The sequence below is a fragment of the Bison bison genome, unplaced genomic scaffold, assembly GCF_000754665.1.
Source record: "Bison bison bison isolate TAMUID 2011002044 unplaced genomic scaffold, Bison_UMD1.0 scf7180017864376, whole genome shotgun sequence".
Classification (NCBI taxonomy): domain Eukaryota; kingdom Metazoa; phylum Chordata; class Mammalia; order Artiodactyla; family Bovidae; genus Bison; species Bison bison.
The window spans coordinates 9,886,439-9,900,704 of NW_011494948.1; the positions used below are offsets into that span (position 1 = coordinate 9,886,439).

At 36.0% G+C, this 14,266-nt stretch overlaps 1 protein-coding gene across 9 annotated transcripts in view; it reads left to right on the plus strand.

Moving 5' to 3' along the window:
* CCDC171 (coiled-coil domain containing 171) overlaps positions 1 to 14,266 on the plus strand; it is a 344,777-nt gene that overhangs the window by 64,721 nt on the left and 265,790 nt on the right. For 8 of the 9 annotated variants that reach the window (XM_010857037.1, XM_010857035.1, XM_010857032.1 and 5 more), the window contains 2 exons: positions 6,361 to 6,453; positions 13,182 to 13,342. In XM_010857037.1, coding sequence (XP_010855339.1) covers positions 6,361 to 6,453; positions 13,182 to 13,342 — 254 coding nt within the window. The remainder of the gene's footprint in view (positions 1 to 6,360; positions 6,454 to 13,181; positions 13,343 to 14,266) is intronic. The other variant, XM_010857039.1, reaches the window with a different exon arrangement.

Below are 14,266 nucleotides of genomic sequence, written 5' to 3' on the forward strand. Positions count from 1 at the left end.
GGTCCCATTACTTCATGGCAAATTGATGGGGAAACAATGGAAACAGTGAGAGACTTTATTTTTTTGGGCTCCAAAATCACTGCAGATGGTAACTGCAGCCATGAAATTAAAAGACAGTTGCTCCTTGGAAGAAAAGCTATGACCAACCTAGACAGCATATTAAAAAGCAGAGATGTTACTTTGCCAACAAAGGTCCATCTAGTCAAAGCTGTGGTTTTTCCGGTAATCACGTATGGATGTGAGAGTTGGATTCTAAAAAAATCTGAGCGCCAAAGAATTGATGCTTTTGAACTGTGGTGTTGGAGAAGACTCTTGAGAGTCCCTTGGACTGCAAGGAGATCAAACCAGTCAATCCTAAAGGAAATCAGTCCTGAATATTTATTGGAAGGACTGATGCTGAAGCTGAAACTCCAGTACTTTGGCCACCTGATGCGAAGAACCGACTCATTGAAGAAGACCCTGATGCTGGGAAAGATTGAAGGCGAGAGGAGAAGGGGATGGCAGAGGATGAGATGGTTGGATGGCATCAATGACTCAATGGGCATGAGTTTGAGCAAGCTCTGGGAGTTGGCGATGGACAGGGAAGCCTGGTGTGCTGCAGTCCATGGAGTTGCAAAGAGTTGGACATGACTGAGTGACTGAACTGAACTGAACTGAATCAGTGTTATTTTTAAAAAAGGATTAATATAAAATCAAATAATAGTAAAGAGCAAAATTGTTGAAATTTTAATTTAACAGAGCACATTATTTAATGTCAGTAATAGCAAAGTAAATTAACTAAGATAATAGACATTTACCCTAATAAATGATTTAAATTTTAATGAAGCTTTAACAGTTACATTTCATGAAAAGGTGATTTTTTTTATGTGCCTGGGCTAAAGAAGTTTATATATATGTGGCTTAATCTTCTTAACATGGATCAATGGTTTCTTAGATTAAAAAAAAAAACAAAACAGACTCCCAATCCAATTTTCTGAATGTGGTGCTGGGTACCAGAGAACCAAGGGAAAAGTGAACTGGAAAAAGAAATATCCGTAGCTTTTATAAATCTCTTTACAACTAGGGGAGGTTTTTTTTTTTTTATCATGGGAAATAAGCTTAAGTCAATAAGAAAAGAGAAAAGAGAAGATGCAAACCTAGTTTTGAGAGAACTGAAGAATCTCATGAAGATTATAGAGGAGAGAGAGCAGTGTTTGCAAATAAATTCTGAGTTGCTCCTGTCAGTCGTATTCTATATTATGGTAAAATAAAGAAGGGTAGAGTGTAGCTTTTTCCTTTATACGTACACTATACTCAAGTGAAAAAGGAAAAGAAAGTGGGTCTCACCTTTCATATTGTCCATGAAAAGAACCTTGTATGAATCATCTTTTTAAAGGCATCATGTGTTTGTAGAAATGATTTTTAAACACTTATTTGTGTTGATTACCAACTATAAATGATAAGTAATGAAATCACCTGGGTTATATACTATTGTGCTTATATGTAGTATACATTTTTGTATCTATGTTCATAATGGATTTTAAAACCGGAAATTTTAAAGTAAAGATGATTTTAAAGATGCTAAATTAATTTATTACCCTGCCGATCAGAATTTGTGGCTCTTATTCTGTTCCTTAGAGATTTTGACTTTTTAAGATATCTTTTTTGATAACATAAAATACTTTGAGATCTTCAGTTTAAGGACTCCAAGTATAGTAACTAGTCTTGATTTCCCCCACACAGGTAGTATTATAGTTAATTGTTAATGCACATATAATATACTATTTACAACCACTAAAATATAATATATATATTTACCTTTAAAGTAACCATTTTAGAATTAATCAACCCATTGGAATCATCTTGAAGATGGATTATTACTATATTGGTTACGTCTAGAAGTATTCATTAATGGAAAATATCAGGTGATAAAATCTGAAAAAAAGTTAAATAAACAACCACTTTCTATTTACACAGCTATTGACATTCTGGGGTAAACTTTGTACAGCTGTTTTTTGGAATCAGAACTGTATAGCACACTACTGAAAAATCTCTGATTAGCAGGTACTTGTGTGATATTTCCTCCCTTATTTTTCTTGATGTCCATTTTAATAGACTGCATGTCATATATGAAGGTTTTTCTGCTTGACTGATCCCTTTAAGTTCATATATAATCCTCAAGACTGGGTATACTTGAGGAGGCAAGAATGTATAATAATAGTAGGAACTGTTTTTGCCCAGTCTCTCAGCAAATTCATTGTATGCATGTTTTCATAACTTTTGTGAAACTTTGGAGCGGACCTGTAGAATCCATGGGAGCAGATGTGATGTGGAGAACAAATGTGGACTGGATGTGTTTGGTTAGTTCTGCTGCTGAACTGGAATTGGCTCAGGTCCTGTGTTATGATAGAATAACGTTTTCTGTGTATGTTACCTTCTTCAAAGAATGAACACTCACTTTTCTTAAGTGGAGCAGATTATCTAATTGGGTTTATTGTGATTAATGAGATATAAATCATAAAATTAAAAAAAAATTGGGTACAATGAACAGTAGAATTTACTGGAGTAAAAATCTCTTGGCAGTATATTGAAGTCAGAAAGGATGTGAAAACCAGCTAATAAATGATAAAATATTTGATCATTTTTTGTCACATAAAGAACTCCGGTGTTCATAGTATTAGGGAACAGACAGTATATAGTATAATCTTTGTATTACAAGCAAACTTCTATATAAATTTGCTGGTGGCATATATGAATTTGTGTTGGATTTTGTACTTTGATCTGAATTGTATTATTCTTTCTGCTCTTGCTTTGCTGATTATATTAGGATGGGAGACTAATGGGAGTCAGATTATGATTGTTAGTTCTCTAGGTGATACTGGAGAAAAATATTTGTGAACAGCAAGTTGATGGTCCTCTAGCACCCTCTGCTGGACATAAGAATTAATTCACCAGACTAGAAGATCAAAAAAAAAAAAAAATTTTGTTAGAAGGGAATGGCTACCCACCCCAGTATTCTTGCCTGGAGAATTCAGTGGATCGAGGAGGCTGGCAGGCTACAGTCCATGGACTCGCAAAGAGTCAGACATGACTGAGCGACTAACATTTTAATTATGTCTGTAAACAAAATGCACTCTTTGAAGAAATATGTTTAAAGATATGAAGATTTTTTTTTTCTGTCTTTACTGATTATTTTAGTAATAATAAACAGTTTATAAATTTTTCTTCTGCATGTTTCATTTAAAATAGGAAAGTATGAAATGTGATCTCTGGTTTATTATTTCAACCTGTTTGATTTTGGTTTAGGACTTTTGGAGTGTGTGTGTATGTGTTAGTCTCTCAGTCGTGTCCTACTCTTTGTGACCCCATGGACTGTAGCTCGCCAGGCTCTGCTGTCCATGGGATTCTCCAGGCAAGAATACTAGAGTGGGTTGCCATTGCCTTCTCCAATTGACTTTTGGAGTAAAATCAGGTAAATTAATATGACAATAGTACATGAAAAATGAAGACTTGTTGACTCTTATCACGGAAACACTGAATAGTCTGTATTTTAATAAAATATAACACTTGATAAAATTATGTGGATGCCTTTTGAATATGAAAGAATATTTTAATATTATTAGACTGGTTTCTTCTATTTGCCCTCTTAGCTTTTTGCCTGTTTTGATCTTTATTCTCAATGTCTGTGGATTATTTTCTTGACACTGGTTAGACTTCTTCTGGCTTGCAGAACCTAACACAACTATTTTGAATATTGAGAAAGTTGACTTTAGTTCTTCAAGGACAGGGACTTCATCTTGTGGCATTACATTAAAAGAAATTTTTTTTTTTTACTAGTGTTGGCCCAACCTAGGGTAATACTGATTTTAATCTGTCTAGCCATAAGAATCTTTCTGCTCTAGTATATACCATGCTTTATACCAACAAGCAGTGGAAATCCCTTGTTCTAAGGATTCAAAGTCAGCATTGAGAGGAACTCTTTAACAGAAATCAAGAAGCTGGACATATACGGCTGTCACTTCTTTGAAATGTCATTAGTTCTTGCAGTTAAGGATTCTTTTTATTTTTTTATTGAAATATAATTTATGTATCATTGACTACACCTTTTTAAAGTATGCAACTCAGGGTTATGAAACCATTACTGCTGTCTGACTCCAGAATATCCTTATCACTCCAATACGAAACTTTATGCCCATTAGCAGTCAGTGCTCATTCCTCCCTTCCCATGTCTCCAGCTACTGGAAACAACTTTCTGTCTCTGTGGATTTGCCTGGTTTGCCTATTCTGGCCATTTCATATAAATGATGTTATTTAATATGTAGTTTTTTGTATCTGGTATCTTTCACAACGTACGTTTTCAAGGTTAATCTCTGTTGTGGCATGTGTTAGTACGTGGTTCCTTTTTAATGGCCGACTGATATTCCCTTGTATGGATATACCATGTTTTATTTATCCATTCATCACTTGATGGGCACTTGGGTTGTGTTTTTTTTTTCCACCTTTTTGTGTTTAGATTCTGAACTGTAGCAGACATTATGGGAATATGCTTTGCTCAAAGAAAAGTATAGTCATTTCTTCTCCACTGCTTGATTAGTTTTTAGATTATGCTGTTTTTATGTATGTCCTTTCTGGTTGTGATATGTTACCAGCTGTATGTGCAGAAAAAGAAAAGACAGGAGAAAAGAGGAAAAATCAAATCAATCAAGCCAAGCATTTAAAAAACCTTCAGCTAAGGCTGAATGATAGAGTAAGTAAAATGAATAGAGACATTTCTAGTCCAAATTTTATCTAAGAAAGGAAATTAAATTAGTAGCATCTTTCTCTGTTACTGATGAACTGTCTAACAAAATCCTAGGTGTGGCTCTTCTTTACTAGTATCATCCTGAGACATGTGCAGCATGGTGGTCCCATAGCCTAGTCCCATAGCCCTAACTAATAAATTGGACTTTGTCACAATGAAAGCTTCTATATGAAACACTCTGACATTAAGGAATAAAAAGACAAGCTGTAGACAATATTTGGGAGTGCTATGGCTGACTGCCAAGTCACTTCAGTCATGTCCAACTCTGCGACCCCATAGATGGCAGCCCACCAGGCTCCCCTGTCTCTGGGATTCTCCAGGAAAGAACACAGGAGTGGGTTGCCATTTCCTTCTCCAGTGCATGAAAGTGAAAAGTGAAAGTGAAGTCGCTCAGTCGTGTCTGACTCTTAGCGACCCCACGGACAGCAGGCTCCTCCGCCCATGGGATTTTCCAGGCAAGAGTACTGGAGTGGGGATATTTGGGAGTAAATATTTGCAAATCACATATCCAACAAATGACTTGTATCCAGATTATATAATAAATTCTCAAAATTCAATAATAAGAGAAAAAACAACCCAATTAACAAATGAGGGAAAGATTTAAGCAGAAACTTCAACAGAGAAGATGTACAGATGGTAAGTAAACATATAAAAAGATGCTCAGTGTCATTAGTTATTAGGAAAATGAAAATTGAAACTAAAATGAGATGCCATTACGTTCCTATTTGAATGTCTAACCCTGGCCCCCAGATAACTCAAAAGATGACCATGCCACCAGGGTCAAGTGTTGGTGAAATTGGAAACTCAATTTGCGAAAGAGTTTGGCAGTTTCATAAAACATTAATGTACACCTACCATCTGACCCAGTCATTCTGTCCCTCACTATTGACCCCAGAGAAACAGAAGATAAAGATTTATACACAAATGTTCATAGCAGGTTGGTTTGTATAGCCCAAACTGAAACAATTCAAATGTCCATCAGTTGATGAACTGAAAAACCAGTTGTGATGTATCAACACAGCGGAACACTTTAACAACAAAAGGTAAACTGTTAATATGTGCAGCCACGTGGATGAAGTGAATAATTTTGTGAGGAGAAAGAAGCCAGACAGTAAAGAGTGTACACTCTATGATTCAATTTATATTGAACTCTGGAAAACAGGAAATGATCTGTAAGCAGATCATTGGTTGCTTGAGGATGTGGGTGAGGTGGCAAGGGCATGGATGAAGAGATTACCAAGGGATACAAGGAATCTTTTAGGGGTGATGGAAGTATTTTTCTGTCTTGATTATGGCAATGATTTTGTGGGTGTGTATATATATATACACACACACACACAAATTACCAAGTTCTACACTTTAATTATGTATAATTTATTATATGTAAAGTATTACTTAGTGAAGAAAAAGAAGGCAAGCTTTGGAGGATTTTTCCTGAGCATGATTTTTACAGTATGACTTTTACACTCTTGCAAATAAAAAAATGAAGCTATAGTAATTTAAAGTGTTAACTACAATGTAGTGGCCTCTATTCAATTTAAATACCAATGTTTATGAGTTTAAACTTTTAATGTTTTCAGGCAACTACTCTGAGAGTGAGGAAATTAGAAGAAAATATCGAAGCAGAAAGAGCAGCACATTTGGAATCCAAATTTAATTCTGAAATTATTCAGGTACAATGTAAACAACATTTTTGTGTGGATCTTATTAAGCTAGGAAAAACAGCGTTATGTTCAGAGAGCCAAGGTGTGCATTTTGAGCAGGTAACATATTGATGAGACCCATGTTTTTCTATTTACTATAAAGATATAGTTGATGATAGTCTTTATTGGAGAGGAGCTGGCACTCTACACCCCACAGACTGAATCTCACCCACGATGTGTGCTTGTGAAGTTTTATCTTGTGTGTGGTGGCTTTTGTGCTGCATTGGCAAAGTGGAGTAGTTTAACAGAGACCTCACAGTCTGAAAGTCTAATATGTTTGCCATCTGGCCTGTTACAGGAAGATTTGCTCATAAGAATGTTCTTTTTATCAACAGTCATGGCATGATTTCTTTTTGAAACCATTTAAAAATATGCACTTTTATATTGAGAGCTGAAGCTATAAAGGTGAATGAGCTCCTTTTGGGACTTAAACATTCCATTACCAGAGATCCTATGTACCTCTATGCTGATATAAAGGTAGAAATATGAAATCCTTAAGTGCTATGGGAGCATAATAAAGAGAAGGAGTAAATCTGAGAGGAGACTTGAATGAAGGCATCTTAAGGAAAGTGTCCTTTTCCCTAGGGCTTACAGAACGAAAAGGAACTTGGAAGATTAGTAAAGGCATTTTGGCTGCAGGTTGTCAAGTACTGCCGTGGACCATGTCTTACCTGCAGCCTTTGTTGTAAATAGTTTTACGTAAAGTTGTGTTAAGTCGAAGTTCTGGGGACTTTTCTGGATGTTTCTTTCCTTTTCAACACAAGGTGTGCAGGTTCAGTCCTTGGTAGGGGACCTAAGATCCCACGTGCCTCGTGGCCAAAAAACTAAAACATAAAATAGAAGCAATATTGTAACAAATTCAATAAAGACTTTAAAATTAATTCCACATAAAAATAAATCTTAAAAAAATCCCAGGTTCCATCATTTAATTTGGATTTAAAAAAAAAGACTTGGACTCTTCTCCTGTATTAAAATTTAATTTATAGGATTTGCAGAGTTTTATCTTAGTATTTAAACAGGTCTTAATGTGAGATGCAACTAATTTCGTAAGAATTTTATAATTTTTTTTTTTTTACTTTTATCTTTAATGAAATGCCTTTTACTCGCAAAATTCTTAGGCCTATTTATTTGAGTGCACCTGTATGTAAAGCAAATTTATGTACGTTAAGCTTTTTTTTTTAGAAAAAATGATTGAATTCCTCAAAATAGCATTAATAAGCAATAAGGCTGAACTTAATTCATGTAAGAAATTGAATTCAAATTTAAGTTTTGCATAATAGTTGTATAACCAGTTATATATAGTTCTTAGTTGTAATAATGAAAATTGTTACATGTATATTTTCACTCATATAGTTAAAAATTAGCATTTGATACTCAGTACTATAGCTTAGAAAAAAACCAAAAATGTATATTTGAATCATATATTTATAAATATTCACATTCTATTGTTTTCCTCTATTTCTTTGCATTGATCGCTGAGGAAGACTTTCTTATCTCTCCTTGCTATTCTTTGGAACTCTGGATTCAAATGGGTATATCTTTCCTTTTCTCCTTTGCTTTTTGTCTCTTTTCTTTTTATAGCTATTTGTAAGGCCTCCTCAGACAGTCTTTTTTACATTTCTTTTTCTTGGGGATGTTCTTGATCCCTGTCTCCTGTACAGTGTCACAAACCTCCGACCATAGTTCATTAGGCACTCGGTCTATCAGATCTAGTCCCTTAAATCTATTTCTCACTTCCACTGTATAGTCATAAGGGATTTGATTTATGTCATACCTGAGTGGTCTAGTGGTTTTCCCCACTTTCTTCAATTTAAGTCTGAATTTGGCAATAAGGAGTTCATGATCTGAGCCACAGTCCACTCCTGGTCTTGTTTTTCCTGACTGTATAGAGCTTCTCCATCTTTGGGTGCAAAGGATATAATCAGTCTGATTTCGGTGTTGACCATCTGGAGATGTTCCTGTATAGAGTCTTCTCTTGTGTTGTTGGAAGAGGGTGTTTATTGTGACCAGTGAGTTCTCTTGGCAGAACTCTGTTATCCTTTGCCCTGCTTCATTCTGTACTCCAAGGCCAAATTTACCTGTTACTCCAGGTGTTTCTTGACTTCCTACTTTTGCATTCCAGTCCCCTATAATGAAAAGGACATCTTTTTTGGGTGTTAGTTCTAGAAGGTCTTGTAAGTCTTCATAGAATCATTCAATTTCAGCTTCTTCAGCGTTACTGGTTGGGGCATACACTTGGATTACCATGATATTGAATGGTTTGCCTTGGAAACAGAGATCATTCTGTCGCTTTTGAGATTGCATCCAAGTACTGCATTTTGGACTCTTTTGCTGACTATTATGGCTACTCCATTTCTTCTAAGGGATTCCTGCCCGCAGTAGTAGATATAATGGTCATCTGAGTTAAATTCATTCAGAAAATTAAGATCATGGCATCCGGTCCCATTACTTCATGGCAAATACATGGGGAAACAGCGGAAACAGTGGCTGACTTTATTTTTCTGGGCTCCAAAATCACTGTGGTTGGTGATTGCAGCCATGAAATTAAAAGACGCTTACTCCTTGGAAGGAAAGTTATGACCAACCTAGACAGCATATGAAAAAGCAGAGACATTACTTTGCCAACAAAGGTCCGTCTAGTCAAAGCTATGGTTTTTCCAGGAATCACGTATGGATGTGGGAGTTGGACTATAAAGAAAGCTGAGTGCCGAAGAATTGATGCTTTTGAACTGTGTTGGAGAAGACTCTTGAGAGTCCCTTGGACTGCAAGGAGATCCAACCAATCCATCCTAAAGGAGATCAGTTGTGGGTGTTCATTGGAAAGACTGATGTTGAAGCTGAAACTCCAATCCTTTGGCCACCTGATGTGAAGAACTGACTCATTGGAAAAGGCCCTGATGCTGGGAAAGATTGAGGGCAGAAGGAGAAGGGGACGACAGAGGGTGAGATGGCTGGATTGCTTCACCAACACAATGGACATGGGTTTGGATAAACTCCGGGAGATGGTGATGGACAGGGAGGCCTGGCGTGCTGTAGTTCATGGGGTCGCAAAGAGTCGGACATGACTGAGTGACTTAAGTTGTTGTAATTAATCACCATCTTATCATAAACTGTTAAAAAGTTAAAAATATGCTTGAAGTATTCTGTTATTAAATTTGTTTAGATAAATGTCATAAAAATGAGAAAGCAGATTTGGAAGAGCTGACTCAGAATTGTCTGTCTAGTTTTCTTCAGATTGGTTTATCATTTGTGATTGAATGTACATATTTTCTGAAAGAACAAACCAATGTAGGTAGAAGAAATATTTTCTAGACATGTCATTTTACTTATAAACACTGGATTTAGACATCAGTCAGTTCAGTCACTCAGTTGTGTCCAACTCTTTGCAACCCCATGGACTGCAGCATGCCAGGCTTCCCTGTCCATCACCAACTCCTGGAGCTTGCTCAAACTCATGTCCATCGAGTTGGTGATGCCATCCAACCATCTCATCTTCTGTCATCCCCTTCTCCTCCTGCCTTCAATCTTTCTCAGCATCAGGTCTTTTCCAAAGAGTAAGTTCTTCACATCAGGTGGCCAAAGTGTTAGAGTTTCAGCTTCAGCATCAGTCCTTCCAATGAATATTCAGGATTGATTTCCTTTAGGATTGACTGGTTTGATCTCCTTGCAGTGCAAGGAACTCTGAAGAGTCTTCTCCAACACTACAGTTCAAAATGTCAGTTCTTCAGCACTCAGATTTCTTTATGGTCCAACTCTCACATCCATACATGACTAGTAGAAAAATTATAGCTTTGACTAGACAGACCTTTGTTGTCAAAGTAATGTCTTTGCTTTTTAATGTGCTGTCTGGGTTGGTTAGAGCTTTTCTTTCAAGGAGCAAGCGTCTTTTAATTTCATGGCTGCAGTCACCATCTGCAGTGATTTTTGGAGCCCAAGAAAATAAAATCTGTCATTGTTTCCATTGTTTTCCTGTCTGCCATGAAGTGATAGGACTGGATGCCATGATCTTAGTTTTCTGAATGTTGAGTTTTAAGCCAACTTTTTCACTCTCCTCTTTCACTTTCGTCAAGAGGCTCTTTAGTTCTTCGCTTTCTGCCATAAAGGTGGTGTCATCTGCATATATGAGGTTACTGATGTTTCTCCCAGAAATCTTGATTGCAGCTCGTGCTTCATCCAGCCCTGCATTTCACATGATATACTCTGCAAAGAAATAAGCATGGTGACAATATACAGCCTTGATGTACTCCTTTCCCAATTTTGAACTAGTCTGTTGTTTCATGTGCAGTTCTAACTAATGCTTCTTGACCTGCATACAGATTTCTCAGGAGAAAGGTCAGGTGGTCTGGTATTCCCATCTCTTTAAGAATTTTCCACAGTTTGTTGTGATCCACATAGTCAAAAGCTTTAGTGTAGTCAATGAAGCAGAAGTAGATGTTTTTCTGGAATTCTCTTGCTTTTTCTATGATCCAAAGGATGTTGGTTTTTTGATCTCTGGTTCCTCTGCCTTTTCTAAATCCAGCTTGAACATCTGAAAGTTCTTGGTTCACGTACTTTTGAAGCCTGGCTTGGAAAATTTTGAGCATTACTTTACTAGCGTGTGAAATGAGTGCAACTGGGCGGTAGTTTGAGCATTCTTTGGCATTGCCTTTCTTTGGGATTGGAGTGAATACTGACCTTTTCCAGTCCTGTGGCCACTGCTGAGTTTTCCAAATTTGTTGGCATATTGAGTGTAGCACTTTCACAGCATTATCTTTTAGGATTTGAAATAGCTAAGCTAGAATTCTATCGCCTCCACTGGTTTTGTTCATAGTATGCTTCCTAAGTAAGGCCCACTTAGCACTCCAGCATATCTGACTGTAGGTGAGTGATCTCATCATTGTGGTTATCTGTGTCATGAAGATCTTTTTGAGTATATTCTTCTATAGATTTAGATATAACAACAACGAAAAATTAAGTTTGAAAGATCAAATTTGAAAATGTACAAAGCCATATCTAGTCCACTACCTTAGTTTAGTGTAAGAGAACAAATATTTCAATTGAAGTATTTTTGGATAATTATTGTTGGTGATTATTATTTGTGTGGATTTATTTATGCAGCGTTTCCCAGGCTTCCTTTCTTGGTGAGTTCATTTTTCCTAATCGGGTTGTCTTTTGCCATGCCTGGAAGGCTTGTGTCCTGCAGAGTTCCCTTGGGCCTGTTGCTGTGACAGGATGCACTTGCCACATTGTGCTACTCTGTCCTCTCCTAACAAGAGCTAAGACTGTGTACTTTCATGATAATTGTATCATTATAATTGTATACATGATAATTGTATCATATATCATGAGCATTGGCTCATTGCCTGGCAGGTATTAAGTACCTAATAAATATTTATCTAAACACTTAGTAAATAATTAGTATGTATTTATATTTAATGATAAATACATGTTAATATTAAATGGATATTGTCCCATTAGATCTTTGTAGCCACCCTGTAGAATCTGTATATTCTTTTTTGTTATTATTTACTGTTTACAGATGAGGACCCTCAGGCGTTTGGAGTTTAACATGCCAGAGGGCACTTAAGTTTATTTGTAGAGCTGTGACTCAAACCTGAGTCTTACGGTTCTAAAGCACATTTTCTGTCTAGTTTAAAGCACTTTTCCCCCTATCTCTCTCCTTTCTTGAGCTTTAGCAAACTATTGTTTTTATTCTGAACTTAATATTCTGAAAAAATAAAATATCTATGTAGTTCAAAAATTAAAACAAAATTAAGTGGTCAAAAATTTATTTAATTCTTGTCCCTCCTGTTGTTTACCTCACTTGCCTGCTATCTTTCCTTGTGTTTTTTCCCTCCAAAATACAGCATACTACGTATGATGATCTAGACTTTGCTCTTCCCAGTATATGTTAACACTACATAGAGAACCACATGGAGAACTTTCCAGAAGTTGTTTCGTTGCCTTTTTACAGCTATAAGTTATTCTTCTATGGGTGTGCACTTTATCTATTCTACTGTTGGCAGGAAATCTAGATTATTCTCTAAAATTTCAAGTACGTTTAAAAGTAGAGAGAAGAGTAAAATGAACTCCCTGTTTACCGATCACTCAGCTTCAGGACTTGCCTCACAGGCCAGTTGTGTTTTGGCTATTAACCCTCTTCTACTCTTCCACTCCAAAATTATTTTGAAGAAAATCCCAGATATCATATTATTACACCTAGATATATTTTAGTCAAATAGTGTTGTTTGATAATAAAATTTTACTGTTCTACAGTAAGAAATCCCCAAGAGTAAAAAGATCTATTAGCTTTGTTGGGCTTAAAAGATGTTCATATAACAATATTTCTCAAAAGAGGGGAAGGATACTTCTCTCCAATTTTCAAAAACCACCTAATTTATTATGTTTATACAGGAATGTCCAAATGAGCTACTAGATCAAAATTAGGCACTTTGACGGGACGGGTTATATTGTATCTGCCGGTCCTTTTTCATAGCACAGTTAAGTCTGTATTCTTCCACTCTTCTTCTTTTCTACTACATATGTTGAGAAAGGGAATAAACTGCCTCTTGTTTATTTTCTTTGTTTTAAACCAAAACCAGAAAGAAAGACTTGTTTGGATGAATGATAATTAGCTGTTTGATAAAGTATTCTATTCAATTTGAGATTGGTACAAGTGTTTCCTTGCTTGCTTCAATTACTTTTCTGTTATCTGGTAGTTACGGATTCGAGACCTTGAAGGAGCTTTGCAGGTAGAGAAGGCCAGCCAAGCAGAAGCTGTTGCCGATTTGGAAATGATCAAGAATGAATTCAAAGAAGTTGAAAGTGCATATGAGCGAGAAAAGCATAATGCACAGGAGAGCTTTGCAAAACTAAACGTGTAAGTGTTATACTGTAAAACTCTCTAAATTAATATTAAGAGTTTATGAAATCTACACGACTATGAATGCATAGTAGTAGGTAAATATAGAAGTGCTCTGTTGGGTTTTGAAGTATTATGGCAATTCCAAGTAGTCTCAGAAACGCAGAAATACTTTCTTATACGAGAAAGTAAATATGTTAATGTATTTTTATATTGTGTTTGCTGATGTAATACAGCAAACACAATATATATCTTTAAGGCCTTGACTTCTAGGTCTCCTAAGTGAGCTATGTAGTAAATGGGTAATGTTGGAGATTTTCTCAAGCTGTAAAAATAAAGGTAGGAGTGATCCTGCTACTGGGGCTAGCGTGTGTGTGGCTCACTTCATACCTAGCATTGCACGGCTTTGTTTCATTTATGTAGTGGCCTGTGAGGTAGCTACAGTTTTTTATCCCTGTTTTACAGATATGAAAACTGAGCCTGAAGAGGATAAGGACACACAGCTATTAGTGGGAGGGTCAGGATCTTTCTGACTCCTGTTGATTTTAATCTTTTTCAGTTCAGAAGTCTTTCATCTGAAAAGTCCTGTGAAATGCTTTAAGAAGTTTATAGTGGCTCAACATGTTTCCAAAAATAATAGTACATGTTTTAAGCCATTTCCTCTCAGAGAGAGAAATGTGTACCACCGTTGGTATATAATATGATAATAGGTCAATACATTAGTTATGTTTTTATTTTTAATGTTCATTTCTGCTTATGGCAGATAATGGTTTTCCATTTACAGATGTAATATAAAGTTTCCTTTTAAAATACTTCATTTAGCTTATAATGTGAGTTAATTTTAAAAAAAAAGTATTGTTTAGAGTTGTATGGTAGAAATGATAAAGATGGCACTTGAAAGGCTGAAGTTTGAAAAAATGTAAAACTCTGTAATTACTTTTA